This window comes from Scyliorhinus canicula, chromosome 19, assembly GCF_902713615.1.
Source record: "Scyliorhinus canicula chromosome 19, sScyCan1.1, whole genome shotgun sequence".
NCBI classification, from domain to species: Eukaryota; Metazoa; Chordata; class Chondrichthyes; order Carcharhiniformes; family Scyliorhinidae; genus Scyliorhinus; species Scyliorhinus canicula.
The window spans coordinates 20,259,820-20,278,749 of record NC_052164.1 but is presented as its reverse complement, the minus strand read 5'-3'; the positions used below and the strand labels follow the sequence as shown (position 1 = coordinate 20,278,749).

General features: G+C 43.1%; 1 protein-coding gene across 1 annotated transcript in view; it reads right to left on the bottom strand.

Moving 5' to 3' along the window:
* Window positions 1-12,649: 12,649 nt before the first annotated feature.
* The window catches only part of dhx8 (DEAH (Asp-Glu-Ala-His) box polypeptide 8), a 52,530-nt gene continuing 46,249 nt past the window's right edge, over window positions 12,650-18,930 (bottom strand). Inside the window, exon 23 of the mRNA XM_038778665.1 lies at window positions 12,650-13,999. Within this exon, the coding sequence (XP_038634593.1) occupies window positions 13,780-13,999 (220 nt within the window). The 3' untranslated portion in view covers window positions 12,650-13,779. The remainder of the gene's footprint in view (window positions 14,000-18,930) is intronic.

Genomic DNA, 18,930 nt, shown 5'->3' with positions numbered 1-18,930 from the left:
CGGAGCACCCGGAGGAAACCCACGCAGACATGGGGAGAAGGTGCAGACTCCGCACAGGCAGTGACCCAGCGGGGAATCGAACCAGGGACCCTGGCGCTGTGAAGCCACAGTGCTATCCCCTTGTGTTGCCGTGCTGCCCATTTCTGAGAGATGTAATGGTTTTGAACAAATCCAAGTCTAGTTTCTTTTCATTGAAACAAAATATTACTGCCATGTATCACCTAATAGACTTTACAGTTGATCTTGTTCCATGAATACAGAGCAAGACTGTTAGCACCAATGCCCATGTAGCAAGCTTTCCCTTAGCTCTGCAATCTGCAAAATCCAGCTTTGTATCAGGCAGTATATTGTTTGCTTCTCTGGGATGATTTGATAACTTTCGAAAGCTTGGAAAATCGCAACCATGAAAACATCAGTTACCATCGTGAAAATGGATTCCAAAAGCCAGGAACTGGATCTGGTTCTTATATTTCATGAAGAGTGTATATTAAATAAATTGTTTCAATTCACAGTGGCCCAAACTGAACAGAGAGACAAGTGCATTTCACAGCATGGTGACCTGCTACACAATTAAACTTTCAAAAACTACAAAAACCGAGCTATAAAGATTCCTTCAGGATGTGGTGAATATACATCACTATATATATACACACATATACAATATGTATATACATCACTGTATACATATACACAAAGGGTTAATGTACTAATGTTAATACACTACAACTAAGTAAACACTAGAGGGAGCATCGGAGATGTCATGACATGCAGACATACAGCTAATGAACACATAGAATAGGACACGACCAATGGGCAGTCAAGACACCCAGAGGTGACACTACCACGAGGGAGCAACCCATATAAAAGGACAGGGCACACATGCTCTGTCTCTTTCCACAGGCAACACTTAGAGAGAAGGACAGGGACAGATCAGAAGCATCACACCCACCACGTGGCTTAGAGCAGTTAGACTGAGTTACTATAGCAAGATTAGCAGGAGAGTCGAACTCATAGAGAACTGTGCTGATGGTTCAATAAATCACATTGAACATACTTCAAAGTCTGGAGTATCTTTTGATCAAAGCTGCATCGAGTTGCAGCCTGTGTTATCCCAGAGTACGTAACACATCACAGGACAGCAGCAAAATACTTTACATTAGTGAACATAATCATCCCCATTTGGAATTTCGACTGTAAAAAATTGTTCCTTTGAATCAATCAAGTTTCAAATGGATGTAGATTCTCAATACTGTTTCCTTGAAAAGTATCAGTAATAACAATAATAAATATCTTGTGGTACGCTCCTCATTGTTCGAGTATGCCAAGCTGTAAATGATATAATCGACTCCTGTTGGACCTCTCATGACAAGTCCAGTGCTTTGACAAAGGACCATCTGGACTTGAAACGTTAGCTCTTTTCTCTCCCTTCAGATGCTGCCAGACCTGCTGAGATTTTCTAGCACTTTCTCTTTGATTTCAGATTCCAGCATCCGCAGTAATTTGCTTCTGTGCAGTGCAGGGTTGGCTTGGACATCCAGAGAGCTCATAGTTCATGTTCTTATTGTTGGTTCTTGGGGAAACTCCTGAAACCTCTGGCCTTCCTCTGTTGGCCCTTCAGGCGTTGTGGGTTTAGTGTTGATAGTCGTCCAAAGCATGCTGAGCCAAGTTTCAATTCTTGCCTCCACATGAGCCGGTTAATAGATCCAGATTGGGGCATTACACTATGCGATATATTCGCACATTGCACTGTGAGAGCAATAATATCAAAACTGCTTCTCGCACACCCAGAGTTACTTCTTCCAACTGAAATCCAGCCAAATTGCAAGGGGATGGTTAAAGCATCATGGTTGTCAATCAGGGAAAGATGGGAACGGCACTGCCTTTAACTCACTTCAAAGAATGGAAAGAAAATGCAGAGAATAAAATGAATATATAATTGCCCAAACATGTAGTAATTTAATCAAATGAAGCAAAAGAGAGCTGCTTTCAAAGGCTGAGCATCTCCAGTTCTGAGATGAGGTCTGTGAAAAGAAATGGTCTGTGTAAGGCGTAGGAAGATTAATATATTGTGAGGCTGAACTTTCTGCAGTTCAAGGGGGTTTTATTTAATTGGCTTACTTGTGGCCTTGATTGGCAAGGATTAGATGTTGCATGGTACATGCGATATATGGATTTCCAATCAATGTATATGTACACTTCTAAGCCAGGATGTAAGCAATTCTACTCCAGCACACATCTTGGAACAGTGCACCAGCCTACCGTTTTCCAAATCCTGTCATGTTTTGCCGATCACAGTAAGCCCATTGTTACACATTCTCCTAAAGGACTCAACCTCTGGCTCGTAACATATGGACAGAGCTGCCATTGTTTATTAACAGGAGGGAAAAAACTGTACCAACAGGCACTTTGCAGAAGAGGGCTCAATACAACACCTCCGCTCCAGCTTTCTAAAAATAAGACTTTGTTGGTTTGGTCCATGACATATGCCTTTGTCCCCAGCCTTTTCTGTACAACTATGGGTTGCTTCTGTCATCAGCCTTCATTCCTATCATTCACGCCAAGGAGTAACACATATGTTACAGACATTATTTCAGAAGCCCTGTTAAACTGGATTATTATTTAGATCTAGTGACTCCAGCAGTGATATGTCCCATAATTGGCAAGACCATTATTTCAGGTTGTGACTCTAATGGTATATTACACTCTCTTCTAGTTGCATATTGTAAAAGGCGTTATGGCCCGAGACCAGCCCTCCATGTTTTTGGTAAGAGCCAGGTAGGGACCAATAATATTTTGTTTAAAGTAGATCAAGTTTGAGATTCAAGGAATTTGCTAAGAGAATAAAGCCCCAGGATTCCACAGGTTTTGAACAGACAAACATAAATTTTACCAGACAAAAACAAATGATAAAACAATTTACAACAACTAGCTTAAACTCCAACATTCAGGGATAATAAGAGGACCACGTGGAATTAAAAAGCAAACTGTGGTTGAACACACCATATCACAGAATAAATAGCAAATGCAACCAAGGCCGATCCCATGGATTTCTCAGCAACCACCCAGACGTCAGTAAGCACTGTGAGTCAACCAATTTAATTGAAATTCTGTCTCCCTCATGAGGCCGACAGTGCCCCTGGATATCAACTACCAATATCCTTTGCACACTTACCTTCCAGGTCCCGCCGTGTGTGAGGTGAGTAATCCTCACCTGCGGGACTGGGCCATACTCGTTAGCCACTCGGTCCATCAGGGCCTGGAGAATCGCTTGGGGGGGGGGGGGGGGGGGGGGGGGGGGGGGGGGGTGCTGTCAACTGCTCCTGACCGGCGCGGTGGGAAACTCGTGGGCGCCCGGAAATCGGCGCCGGAGAATGCGGAAGCTGGCGTCGGGGCGCGATTCTCGCGCCCGCGTGTGGATTCTCCGACCCGGCGCTCCAGCTAAGTAAGCCCACATGCTGTTTTCAGATCTTACCTTTCGAGCTGTTAACCTTTTAAATGTAATAATCTTTAAGCTGCCTTAGTTACATTTATCCCATTTTCAGCAAGCAAACTTTAAGCTTCCAAGAACAAAAAATGTATTTTACTACAAACATTCCCAAAACTAAAAATTACATCCAAAATGTTACCGTGAACCATGAACGGGGTATTTATAACAAAGACGATCACCGTTAACTAATCATAGTCATGGTCCACTGTTAAACTGTAGGTTATAAAAGTGATTACTCAAATTAGAACACAGAAATAAGTCATTTTGTCCAACAGGTCAGTCAGATACAGTCCACAGAAATCTCCTTCCAATTCATTTCATCTAACCAAATCAGCAAAGCCTTTTAATCTATTCCCTCTCGTCTACTTAACTCAGCAAGGAAGACCCATTTTATAGCTTACACAGGAGTTAAGAATTGGATTAGATTAAGAGACTTCAAATGTTGCAAAAACAGTAGCAATTCCGATGATGGGGGGTGTTTTAGAAACCAGCAGAGGATCACCAAAAAACTAATAAAAAGGGAAGAAAATCAGAACATAAGAGTAAACTAGCCAGATATATAAAAACAGTAATAGTAATAATAATAATAATCACTTATTGTCACAAGTAGGCTTCAATGAAGTACTGTGAAAAGCCCCTAGTTGCCACATTCTGGTGCCTGTTCGGGGAAGCCGATACAGGAATTGAACCCACGCTGCTGGCTTTGTTCTGGATTACAAGCCAGCTGTTTAGCCCACTGTGCAAAACCAGCCCCCAAGAGTACTCAAGAGATTTTATAAATATATAAAAAGGGAAGAGAGTAGCTAAATTAATCATCGATCTCTGAGGAGTGGAGGCAGGAGAAATTATCATGGGGATAAGGAAATGGCAGCGGCAGTGAACAAATATTTTGAGTTTGTTTTCAGTGGAAATCATACGTTTCAGGGCAGCACGGTGGCACAGTGGTTAGCACTGCAGCCTCACGGCGCCGAGGTCGCAGGTTCGACCCCGGCTCTGGGTCACTGTCCGTGTGGAGTTTGCACATTCTCCCCGTGTTAGCGTGGGTTTCGCCCCCCACAACCCAAAGATGTGCAAGGTACGTGGATTGGCCACGTTAAATTGCCCCTTAATTGGAAAAGAAAAAATAATTGGCTACTCTTAATTAATAAAAAAGCAGAAAATGTTTTAAAAGGTGTGAAACTTGTAAGTGCTGATGTTGAAAGAGACTTGGGTGTGCTTTTACAAGGAATCTAGAAAGTGAGGATGTAGGTGCAGCAAACATCGAGAAAGGCAAATAGTATGTTGGCCTTGAGCAGACTGAAGAATAATAATAAAGAAGCCTTGCTACAATTGTGCAGGGTTTCTGTGAGACAACATCCAGAACACTGTGCAATTTTGGTTTCCACATTTAAGCAAGGATACACTTGCATCAGAGGCAGCACTGCAAAGGTTCACTAATTAAATTGGGCCTATATTCTCCGGTGTTGAGAAGAATGAGGCAAACTCATTCAAACCTACAAAATTCTGCAAGCGCTTGATAGGGTGGAGGCTGAGAGATTGTTTCCACTCGTGGAGAATCTAAAGCATGTTGGGGTGGGGCACGTTCTCAGGATAAGTGGACCAGTCACTTAGGACTGAGATGAGGAGAAATTACTTCACTCAAGAGGTGGTGACTCTTTGGAATTCTCTACATCAGAGGCTGGTGGAAGCTCCGCTGTTGAATACATTTTAAGATTTTTGGGGCGGGGTTCTCTGTCCCAGGGCGCCCAGAGTGCGTTTCCCGATGAAATGAAATGAAATGAAAATCGCTCATTGTCACGAGTAGGCTTCAAATGAAGTTACTGTGAAAAGCCCCTAGTCACCACATTCCGGCACCTGTTCAGGGAGGCTGGTACGGGAATTGAACCGTGCTGCTGGCCTGCCTTGGTCTGCTTTCAAAGCCAGCGATTTAGCCCTGTGCTAAACCAGCTGGGATGGAGAATCGGGAATCGAGGCAAAATTGGGCAAGGACAGTGGGAACGAGGTCCATCCGCATGCCAACTATTTACATCTATTTAGCGGGCCGGGCACTCTATGGTCTGGCCTCCCTCAATTCTCTGGTCCTCATGGCCGGGAATCACGTGAGCATGGATCACTTGTGGTTTTTAACCAGCGTGGCTCTGGCATTGTGGGCCTCAGCATAGGCCAAGGGGCAACGGTTGCTCCATCGGCCCACCACACCAGGGCCACGCTGGTAGAGCACCCAAGCCCATCCGAGGGCCATCTCCCCCCCCCACCCCAAACAGTGCACTGCCTGCCCACGCCTCCTCTACCAGAACCACCCCCCCTCCCACATGAACCACTATAATAGGGGGGCCTCAGGGGCCCCCCTGTAATAGGGGAGCCGCTGCCAAAAGGAACCCCCCGATACACACACACACAGACACCCCCCCCCCCCCCCCCCCACCACCCCAGAAAAGGGAGTCCTGTCTGGAAGCTAGAGAACAATCCAGAGAGGGGCAGTTGGAAGCATTGTAGCTATAATATTTACCATGCAGCTCCAGGTGTCCATTACTCGAAGGACAGCAGCTGCGCCGGAGTCTGGGTCCCACAGAATCATTAACTGCAAACCAGTCACAGCTTTCTCGTAGTGGTCTGTGATTCACAGCTTCTGCAAACAATCTGCGGCTTTGATCCATTCATCTCCCTTCACGGTTCAGTGGCCGAAGTGGTGAAACCCCAATGTCTGTAAACATTGACTACACAGGGCCAGCAATGATTAGCACTGCTCCCTCACGTTGCTGAGGACCCGGGTTCAATCTTGGTCCCAGGTCACTGTCCGTGTGGAGTTTGCACATTCTCCCCATGTCTGCATGGGTCTCCCCCCCCCACAACCCAAAGATGTGCAGGGTAGGTGGAGTGGTCATGCTACATTGACCCTCAATTAAAAAACTTAAAATAAAAAAAAATACTGACCACATCAAAGAGGTGTAAATGCATTCCAATCACCCAAGCAAGCCATTTCACTGCACTTACCTCTCTTTGATGTGGTCGTTGTTAACAAATGCAACCTCATCTAATTTCACCAAGATCAGATAGGCCACTATCACTCACGGACAAACTAAAATCGCCACTTGTTCAACAGGCTGTTTGTGCCATGAAACCACATCTTCTCCTCCACCGGGAGAAAATTTAAATATAAAATTAAGCAACTGATTTGCTGCCCATAAATTGTCAACAACAATGGCACAAAGAAATATAATGTCCTATTGTGAATTGTACATTCTCAGTCGTCCCTAGAGCATTAAAATTAGAATGGATATTGTTATGGGCCAGTGTTTAGAGAACCCCAAAGTGTATCATGGAGTTCACCTGACCCACGACTTTTAATAGATTGTGATATGGGAGCACATGGCCCACTCTACAGGTGTGGTACAGCAGAAATGGAAAAGTATTTTTTAAAGCAAAACAATGTTTATTCTATGAACTCAAGTTAATCTTTTTAAAACATACAGCGAACATCTTAGCAACCATTAATTCAAATACAACCCCCAAAGAATACAACACTAAGTAATCCTTAATAACTTCCCAAACAACATCCAGAAGACAAAAAAAAATCTTTAAACAGAAGCACATCAGGTTCACATTCACTACTGAAAATATTTATAATTCTGAATTCACCAAATGATCAAGTGACAGTCTTTTCATGGCAGAGAGAACAGCAGTACAGCTGCTTTGTCTGGCTTCCGCTCCAACACTGAAAAAACGAAACCACAAAAAAAAAACAGACACACCCAAGCTTTTCTCAAAGTGAAACTAAAAAGCATAGCTAGAGCTCAGCTCCACCCACACTCTGACATCACTGCAGTAACATGAGCAGACAGACATTTCTTAAAGTGACATTCTCATGACAATATAAAGCAGCCACTCAGCCAGACAGCAAGAAATGAAAACAGAAAGTGCAGGAAACCTCAGCAGGTCTAGCAGCAAGTGTGAAGTGTCAATTAGTCTGTATCACACTTTCACATGTAATTATAGTCTATAGGATTAAAGTAACCAAATTCATTTGGGTGGACCATTCTAAAACAAGGCTAAAAAAAATAAAATTCTATATTTATAGTTTTGGTTCTTTTAATTAAATACTTGCCTTAGAATTTTTTTTTCAATGTCAGGTACAGGCCACAAGTTGCTCCATTTGTTTTGCTAGCGTCTAGATTTCTGCTGAACACAGCAAAATCACACAGACTCTTCAAAATCTCAGAGTCATAGTCAACATGAAACGTGAACAATGTTTCCCCTGTAGTCTCCACAGATGCTGCCAGACCTGCTGAGTTTTTCCAGCACTTTCTTTTTATTGCAGATTCCCAACCTCTGCAGTATTTTCCTTTGGCTGTTTTAAAAATAAATGTTTTATCTCATTCTGAAAGTTACAAAACCAATTCAATTCAAATTGAACTTGAACCCAATTCATGGTCTCCACAAGGGAGACCTACAAGATCCAAGCAGATACTGCATCTCATCTTGGGCTTGATCTGACACGTGATCTTAGCCAAAAGTCGAGAATATTTATTGCAATTAGATCAATAAATAGTTCAATGTAACAAATAGGATGCAATTTCAGAACAGCACCTACATTACAAGGTTAAAGTTTCAGTTTTCAATTCTATGACTTTCTCTGAACCTCAGCATGAGACTATAATCCATTGCCATCACTATACACGTAAAAGGCGATATCTTCCGGCTCTTCATACAAGGTCCCGTCGACAATGCACCCTCGTCGCAGGGTCCCCAGCGGAGTGGGGTGAAATTAATGGGAAACCCCATTGACTGTGGTGGAACCATAGGATCCAGCTGCTGGCCACGTGAAACACGCCGCAGCGAGGCCAGAGAATCCCGCCCATAATTAACATTCCACGCACGGGCAGCACGGGTCCCAGTTTCGATCCCCGGCTTGGGTCATTGTCTGTGCGGAGTCCGCATGTTCTCCCAGTGTCTGTGTCAGTGCTTCCGGTTTCCTCCCACAAGTCCCGAAAGTCGTGCTGTTGAGTAATTTGGACATTCTGAATTCTCCCTCTGTGTACCGAACAGGCGCCGGAGTGTGGTGACTAGGGGCTTTTCACAGTAACCTCATTGCAGTGTTAACGTAAGCCTACATCTGAAATAAAGATTCTTAAAATTAGTTTAAAACACAGCTATCAAATGCTTGATTTTCTGTATGCTAAAAGGCAAAGACGGCAGATTTAGAAATAATCTACTATGATTAAATCAATCATATTTGGACCCCAAGTTTTGTACAAAACAAAACTTTGCTTTATCCAAATGAGTTTAAATTCCCAAATGATTTTTATACATCAAGATTTATTTTCATACAGAAATTTCAACGACCTCAATTTGAAACTGAATCTTAAGAAATGGGAAAACTCTCTGCCTTCGGGAGTAAACAGTTAAAGATGCGTTTATAGTAACCAAATTAATTTGGGTGGAGTGTCCAAAACAAGGCTAAATAAAGAGAAATAGCCTATATTTAGCGATCAAACTAGTGTACACACTGGGTAAACAGCTACAGTGGCCAAAAGTTAGCCACCCACAAGCACATGATCAACCAAATGTTATGATTTCAGAAATTCTGGTAAAGAAACAGTACTAGCAAACCAGCCCATTCAATTGACTTTATAAAAACTTTGAGTCGATTAAAAATAAACTGGATTTGAATGAAGCCACTGGATTTGAATGAAGTAATGGCCATGATATGGTCTGTAAAAGAGAGAAGGAAATGTAGGAAATCAAGCACTTTCCCACATAATTATTGGTTTGGTGCCGTTAATTAAATATTGACTTTTGAAAAAACTTTTTCAATGTCAGGTGTGGTCACAAGTTGCTCCATTTGTTTGGGTCACAACAGGATTGGCTGTTATTACATGGAAGTGAGTGGACAGCTGTGCTGCCCAACAGCAAAATCACAAACTATCGACTTTCTCTGTTAATCGTCACACATTGGGCAGGAAAACCCAATTAAATGGTGGTGCCCAGGGAACAGCTCCTGACATTGAAGAAAACATTTAAAAAATTTTTTTTTTACAAGGTACATGAAATTTAGTTTTATTAAAGACATTAAGTCAACCATAACGGGCCTGTGAGAGAGAAATTTCACATTTCTGTTCTTTACGTCCTTCTACATTCCAAGAAAATTTGGACCTTATTGTACATTTTAGCCCATAAACTTTATGATTTCTCAAATAAGCATGTGGTGTGATACAGTTCAACCAATCAATACCAAAGAAACAGGCTGTCTTTAAACCATTACTTCATATCCTGAAGTAAAAGCTTACTATTGCAGTTTAGAATATTCATTCGATGGCGATGGATTGAAGCCAAATTACTTCATCTTTACAGAACAACAAAAAGGTTGATGGAGTGACTGTGCTTCTGTCTGTCTAAGAGAGTGCTTTGCATTTTAGAAATCGAGTTTGGGCTTGTAGTTGCTTCAAAGAAAAAAAATCAAAACATGTTTTACACAAGGGCCACTCTCATTTTGTCAAATGCCTCAACTTTACCTCTACAGGTGTGCATGTGATGGAAGATCTGTCAGAAAAATAGACTTACAGTGCCTTCCTTTATTGACTTCGGGTCATCCCGAAGCACTGTCCAACCAATGCAGTATCTGTTGAAGTGCGGGCACTATTGCAATGTAGGAAATGTGGCAGCAAATTTGTGCACAACAAGCTTCTACATGAAGCAATATAACGTCTACACGATTAGTTCCTGGTCGTCTTCGAAATAGCAGGATTGGATCTTTTATTTCAATCTAAGTGGGTAGACAGGGCCCCCGGTTTAACGTTTCATTCAAAAAGGTGGCATTTCTGGCAGTGTAGCATTCCTTCAGTAGTGCAGTAGAATGTCAGCCTTGTTCTTGTACACTTCTTCTTGGGCAATTCCTCAAGAGTCGAGGATGACTTGCTTCCACTCCACTCCAGGGAAATGGGTTCTGCGATGGCTGAATAGTCCAATGCATGATCTGCAGACTCTGCCACAGGTTCGGCAGGTGGTGTTTGTTGAGGTAGGTGAATGGGACGCTCTGGATTCTGCAATCTCGTTCCACTGTTTACACTTGACCTCCGTGTGCTCCATCCTGTGACACCCGAGGTGATTGGCGCTTTCGTGAATGCTTCGTCCAGTTTGTGCGTTCTAAGGCAAGCGATTCCCACGTGGAGATGTTACATTTATTTAGGGAGACTTTCAGAGTATCCTTGTAGTGTTTCCTCTGCCCTCCCAGTGACTGCATGTCATTGCGGAGCTCAGAGTAGAGCACTTGTTTCAGGTGTCTCATGTCAGACATGTGGACAATGTGACCTGCCCTTCGCAGCTGGTCGAGTATGACTAGTGCTCGATACTGGGGATTGGCCTCGGAGAGGACGCTCACATTGGTACACCTATTCTGCCAGTGGATTTGCAAGATTTTGCAAATCAACGTTGGTGATATCTCTCCAGGGATTTGAAGTGTATGTTGCACCTTCTCCATGTTTCTGCTGCATATAGGAGGGCGGGGACCACAGCTGCTCTGTAGACCATGAGCTTGCTGCTGGATTTGAGATCTCGGTCTTTGAACACTCTGTTCTTCATGCATCTGAAGACGTCACTGGCACGTTGGAGTCGATGCTGGAATTCATTGTCGATGTCTGCTCCGAGAGGAGGCTCCCAAGGTATGGGAAATGATCCACATTGTCTAGGGCCTCACTGTGGATCTTGGGCAGTATGGTCGGCACAGGCTTGGAGGGCCGAAGAGCCTGTTCCTGTGCTGTGCTTTTCTTTGTTCTTTGATGGTCGGGGGATAGTTTTGTGTGGCAGGAGCGGGCTTGTAGAGAACCTTAATTTTCTGGATGTTAGTCTGAGGACCATTCTCTCATATCCCTCGGTGAATGCATTGACGATGATTTGTAGCTCGGCCTCGAGTGTTATATGTGGCCCATGAGCGTTCTGAGTGCGACCCAACAGACACTTTGTTGACTGTTGCCCACGTGCTATTCCGCACATATTCCTCTAATTTCTGTCCGCGTTGTTTTTTTCTACATGCATGACTGAGGTGATAAGCACATAAAGCAAGGGTAAGTGAAGTGAGGTGCGTGCTGATTGCTCACAACAGCGACTGAGAGCCATGAGCTCCCTCTGCGCCAAAGTGTAAATATCACTTTTGTGTTTACCATTTGAAGTTGACTTCAAATAACATATGTATAAGCATTTTTTATAATTCATTATTAATTATTTGATATGTATTTAATTTTATTCGTGGGTCATGGTTAGTGAACAAGCCCAATTTCAATCTTGCGGCCCACTGAGATGAAGGAGGGCCACTCATGCGCCCCACTCACTAGCCTAGGTCGCCCATTACTGCCATAACCTAAGGATGACATCTGGGACGGTGGCACAGTGGTTAGCACTGCTTTGTCACAGCTCCAGGGTCCCGGGTACAATTCCGGTTTCGGGTGACTGTGTGCGGAGTTTGCACTTTCTCCCAGTGTCTGCGTGGGTTTCCGCTGGGTGCTCCGGTTTCCCGTGCGGGTTAGGTGGATTGGCCATGATAAATTGCCCCTCAAGTGTCCAAAGGAAAAAAAAGGTTAGGTGGGATTACTGAGATAGGGTGGAAGCATGGGCTTAAATAGGGTGCTCTCTCCAACAGCCAGTGCAGACTCGATTATCCGAATGGCCCCCTTCTGCACTGTAAATTCTAAAAAAAAGTTATTTTCCTCAACAAGAATTATTTCCGCATTTGCAAGCATCTATCTGAAGCTGCGAATAGGTTCCAAGAATTCTAAAAGAGAATGAATGGTCTGATGCCATTGCTCAAAAAACAGATTTCAGTTCCCTGACTGGTCTGTGAAGGACATGGGTAAGGTCACACATTCTACACAGTCCGTCCAGCTCGACAGTTGGGGCCATCATTTTGGAACCATGAAATTGGAAAGCAAGGGCCAAATTAAATTGAAACATTATATTTATTCCCGTGGACTCTGTCCACTGACTCCCTTCCTGATTATAAAGCACTGAAAAGTGGAAGCATTTCCGAGCAGTAATCTCGCATTGGCGCACACACCAACAACAACCCGGCAGCATCTGAACTCATGGCTGAAATTATTACTTTGTAATCGTCCATGAAAGAATTGCAGGGTTGGTGCTAAAGGAGGAATAGAAACATACATGCATATTCCATACAAAATATACAGCCCAGTTTTATTTGTGTCCTGGAGATACTACATAATTAAAGAAAAACTTTTTTTTTTTTTTTACAATGCATATGTACATTAAACCTTGATATAAATATATCTGAATTGTAGATGAAACTGACTGAAGTCTTCCAATGAAAAAACCTGCCTTGGTTGCTCATTCCCAGTTGCTGCAAGACCTGCTCTTTGAAACCGCCAGTCAGGACTAAACACTGTACATGGAAAATGTTAATCGTTTTTAAGTATAGGATTTGCCACTTCCTTTGAAATTAAACACAACTATTAAAAGAAAATAATTGTATTAGCAGTGCTACTGCTTGAACCTTACAATGCACTGGAAGAATCATTAAACTCTTCGAAAGTTAGTGGGCCGATGAGTCTTACGCTTCAATATTTAATCCATTTCAATAATTATAGCTCTTGGGAGTCATAAAATAACTTGACGGATTAAAAAGATGCTATAATGTTCAGGGTAAAACAAATCTAGGAAGACGAGGGGTTGAGGAGGAAGATTTAGAACAGATCTTTCAACACATTAGGAGGACAGGAAAGAAATGTCCAACCACAATATTAATCTAATATCTTCCTTTGTAATCCTGACATCCAGATATATATTGTAGTTATGCATTTCTTGACCTGATTCCAGAGGTTCTAAATGTTTAATATTTGAAAATGGTCAAACACATTCTCGATTGCACTTTGTGCCTGTTTCTGAAATATCAATCATGGTGAAAAAGATATGTACTTAAAAAAGGCTGCATTTTTTTAAAAAAAGGACATTCTGCCACATTCTCGTTGATGAAGTGGAAAAGTACTTTCTTGGATTCAATTGTTACTGTACATTACTTTATTCTGTAGAAACAGATAAAACAGCAGTTATAACCAGGTTTGTGTAAAACAGATATGCAACAATTCAAGATCAAACTGGGACACAGAAAACGGCAAGAATTCATCACATAGGGCAACACATAAAAATAAGTCTTTTAAATATTGGAGGTGCAAATATTCAGTTTTTAGGGTGCAGAGTGGAGTGCTACTTTTCAGCCTGCAATCCCTCTTGAGCATTTCCTCCCGCTTCCTACCCCACTCCGCCTTGAAATGGTGGCGACCAAAGGCCTAACGTCGTCTGAAAGCACGGGAGATCCTCCAGGCATTGGGCTCTTCATAGCGATTGTAGAGGGGCTCCAGCCTCTGTTGTTTCTTTTGCTTGCTGAGTTTAGTTGGGTCGGACACTTTGAAGAAGGCAGGTGCAAACTCCACCAACCAGCGTGGATCGATGGTAGTCACTTCCCGCATGTATTCCTTAGTCGTTAAGACAAGTTCATGATATACAACCCTGAAAGGAAGATACAAATATTGTAAACTCTTGTCAATCCAATTTTGGGTTGCTAATTTCAGCTTTTCACATTGAGAAACAATTTTAGTTTTATCACACAAGGTCCAAAACAGCTGGAGAGCAAAGACAGTCAACACAGAGGATCTCCATCAAGTTAACTATTTCACAAATGGGTTCCCTGGTCTCTTATTAACAACAGCTCTAGCACTGGATCTTAGTGGGTAGGGACAGGATGGAGAAAGAGCTGTTGTGAAATACCAACATTGTTCTTTCATCTCCAGAATCTTGGTTTGAATCAACTCATACTGATGGGCTGAATGATTCTTCTCTCGGTTGGCTACTACATCATTTACATGAAATGAGCACAACAAAATCTTTAATTAAAAGGTTTGCATTTATATAGTGCTGTTCACAACCATAGCACTTCCCAAATGCTTTATATCCAGCAATGTGCTTTACGTGCAGTCACACCGTTCTAATGTGGGAGATATGGCAGTCAATATGCACAAGACCAGCTCCCACAGATAGCAGTGACCTGATAATCTGTCTTTTTTTTTTCGAATGTTGATTGAGGATTAAATGGATTAAATATTGGACAGAACACAACCTGCCCCTCCCACCGCCTCTTTTACAAAATAGACTCATGGGATCTTTTGGGTTCAATTGAGGTGCTATGCAGCGCCTTGGTTTAACATCTCACCCTAGGTGTTTCCTCTATACTGCAATGAGTGTCAGTCTTGGTTTTTTTGTTCTCGAGTACGAAAGGGCGACTTGAACCCACAGCTTTCTGACTTGGGGCGAGAGTGACATCTAACTCAGCACAAATTGGCAATCTGATTCAGAAACATCACAAGAGTGGCTGGTATTAAAAATGGAAATGTTGGGGCAGCATGCTGGTGCAGTGGATAGCACTGCTGCCTCATGGCACCGAGGTCCCAGGTTCGATCCTGGTTCTGGGTCACTGCCCGTGTGGAGGTAGCACATTCTCCACATGGTTGCGTGGGTTTCGCCCCCACTACCCAGCAAATCAAGGCCTTTCTGCCTTTCCATGTGGGCATAAAAGATTTCATGGTACAATTCAAAGAGCAAACGAGTTCTCTCAGGTGCTGAATTCATTAGTCAGGTGATAACACAACAAACCACTGAAGGATATTACACTTTCTTGTGTCGTTTTTCACTAACATTACCATAGATAGCGAGATACAAGTCAGGCTGGCATGTAAGACAACCCCATTTATCAGCCCCAAAAATCATGTCTTTCCATCTACTCAACGTACAAGTCAACCCAACCCTTTCCTTCCACGACAAGCTACGCACACGTTTTAGTAGACACGTTCAATTTTTCACCCCACAAATGGATGTTTCACTTACTGGAACCTTAAAATTGGGCGTAAGCAATCAAGCAGCTGATTTGGGCTGCGTTGCAAAGACGGGTAGGAGACACACCCACACAAAGCAGACCCCACGTGGCGAATAACAAAGTTTGCCGACCACCCACATCCAGCCAGTGGTTCATTATTATGCTCACCATATAATTAATCCCAGTTTTTGGAAGGATTTACCAAGAGTTCAACGGGCAACATTTTGTCGACATCTATGACAATTTCATTTACCACACACATTAGAAAATAAGTATGAAAGCAATGTGATTTCAAAATTTGGCGAAAAGAGTCCACGGCAAAACTTCGAGCAGAACGTTATATTGGCTAGAATGCAGCACTGCAGGGGGAAAAAAAAAGAGGAGAAAAACAGCACCTCAACTCATGAAATGATTTATCCCATTTCCCAACTTCATTCTCGGCACCAGAACAGGCCCAGTGGCAGAATCCTGAACAAGAACTAACTAGTGTGAAGTCGGGACATGCCCATCTGAAACAAAGCCTAGAATTAGCAGGACTAATCCCCGAAGGAAGGAAATGAGATGAAAAATAGGAAGTTCCCAAAAAGCTTTGTGAAGCTCAATTAAAACATGTGGAGCGACAAAACTTTATGAAATGGATAATATAAAGGTGAACTACAAAATATATATATATATATATATACACATACACATGGAAAAGAGAAAAATATCAATTAAACATACAAATCTTAGCTTGCAGGAATCAGGGCATAAACAAAATGAGTGGGTATATAGCATATCAAAGTTTATTTATTTCTTTTAAAAAAGTTCTTTAAATTCCATCCTTAAAGTTACAAAGCCAATGTGCAGAGTGGACAGGGGAAATCCTTAATCAATCTCATTCCTTGCTCCAGAAGCCACTTCAAATTGTAGTCAATTCATAGTCCCCACAAGAGAGATATACAAGATCCAAGCTGACAAGAAAAGGTATTGCACCTCATCTTGGGCTTGATTTGATGCTTGGTCTTAGCCAAAAGGCCAAGAAGCGATGAAGTTTAATTATTTTTTCAAGGGCGGCACAGTGGTTAGCACTGCTGCCTTACAGCGCCATGGACCCGGGTTCCACTCCGGCCTTGGGTGACTGCGTGGAGTTTGCATGTTCTTGCCGTGTCTGTGTAGGTTCCCTCCGGGTGCTCCGGTTTCCCCTCTCAGTCCAAAGACGGGCAGGTTAGGTGGATTAGCCATGATCAATGCACAGGGTTACAGGGGTGGGACCTAGGTAGAGTGCTCTTTCGGAGGGTCGGTGCAGACTCAATGGGACAAGTGGCCAGATTCTGCACTGTAGGGATTCTACGGATTCAAATGAAACAAAGGCCTGCAAACACACATCTGGAAATGACTATTTGTGCTATGTAAAGAGATGACAGGTTTTGCTGCCAAATGTCACAAATCAATTAAATAAGCGGGGATGTGGCTCACTTATCCCAAAGAGCTCACCATACTGCAATTCACTGGGGCATACCAGCTGACTGTCCATAAGTCTATCAGAAGACAATCCATGTATTGAAATAATACAAAATACCATCATGGAGTTAGTATCTCTTTCTCCCACTGAAATTTCTCTTTCTCCCACTGAAATTATATAGTGTGATTCTAGCTAATCAGTTAGAACATAGAACACTACGGCGCACTATTCCCTTATCATCCATATGCCTATCCAATGACCATTTAAATGCCCTTAGTGTTGGCGAGTCCACTACTGTTGCAGGCAGGGCATTCCACGCCCCTACTACTCTCTGAGTAAAGAACCTACCTCTGAAATCTGTCCTATATCTATCTCCCCTCAATTTAAAGCTATGTCCCCTCGTGCTAGACATCACCATCCAAGGAAAAAGGCTCTCACTGTCCACCCTAGCTAATCCTCTGATCATTTTGGCTGCCTCAATTAAGTCACCTCTTAACCTTCTTCTCTCTAACAAAAACAGCCTCAAGTCCCTCAGCCTTTCCTCATAAGACCTTCCCTCCATACCAGGCAACATCCTGGGAAATCTCCTCTGTACCCTTTCCAATGCGGCGACCAGAACTGCACGCAATACTCCAAATGCGGCTCTTAGCCCTTATCCTTTTTCAAATCTCACAAATTCAATCCTAAAACTTTAAGCCACTATTGACAATTCATTTAAAACTAATTTAAGATTTACTCTCTCTGTCAGCTTCTTTGGTGGTGTTCCACTGACTCTGTGGAAACAAAAGAGTTAAGAAATTCAACACCTCCTGGGTCTCCACCAATATTGTTCTTTTTAAAAATAAATTTAGAGTATCCAATTCTTTTTTCCAATTAAGGAGTAATTTAGCAAGGCCAATCCACCTACCCTGCACATCTTCTTGGGTTGTGGGGGTGAGACCCACTCAGACACGGGGAGCACCAATACTGTTCTGTTTTATTGTGTTCCGCTTGTGGAAGCTCAGGTAATTTGTTCTCCCATTAGATACAGGTCACTATACTTATGATGTGCCCAAGAGTCAGCGCTTATCTCAGGACCACACTGTATGCGATGCAGATTTTCCAGTCGACCATCGACATCTCATTTTCACTGCTCAAACATTTTATATCAGATGTTTGTTCATGATCACATGATTTTGTTTTATTTCCCCCTTCATGACCTAGCTGCCCCTCCCTCCCCATCTCTGTAACCTCCTCCAGCCCTGCACCAGAGATTTCTATACTCCCCCAAGCCAGCACCCCCCCACCCCGCACCCCAAATTTCATTGTTCCCCTGCTGGAGTCCATGCCTTCAGCAGCCTAGACCTAGAATTTGCTCTCTAATTGCCTCTTGGTGGTGATTCCCTCATGTGTCTGTTGTATGTAAACATAAAGTTTAAAACTGAAATAGGTAAGAACAAGGGAGAGGGGGGAGTAAAGGGTGCCTTATTAAACTTGGGATTTGAATGTCAAAATCAGTCCTGGCTGATAAATTGATGCTTAAATGTGTGATTAAGCAAAATGGAGATTGTCCAGGCTCCACCCAATTCCTAGTAAAGCACTGGGCTATGGTACAACACTCACAATTGAGCAGCTAATTACATTTTCATACCCTGGATATATCTCTCATTATCAATTATTAAAAGAACCAATGTTATAAATTAGAACATAGAACAGTACAGCACAGAACAGGCCCTTCGGCCCTCGATGTTGTGCCGAGCCATGATCACCCTACTCAAACCCACGTATCCACCCTATACCCCCAACAACCCCCCCCCCCCCCCCCCCCCCCCCCCCCGTAACCTTACTTTTTAGGACACTACGGGCAATTTAGCATGGCCAATCCACCTAACCCGCACATCTTTGGACTGTGGGAGGAAACCGGAGCACCCGGAGGAAACCCACGCACACACAGGGAGGACGTGCAGACTCCGCACAGACAGTGACCCAGCCGGGAATCGAACCTGGGACCTTGGAGCTGTGAAGCATTTATGCTAACCACCATGCTACCGTGCTGCCCGCTGCTACCCGCAATTATTGGTGATATCTATGGACAAACCCTTAGGGGTGGCACAGTGGCCAGCATTGCCGCCTCACAGTGCCAGGGTC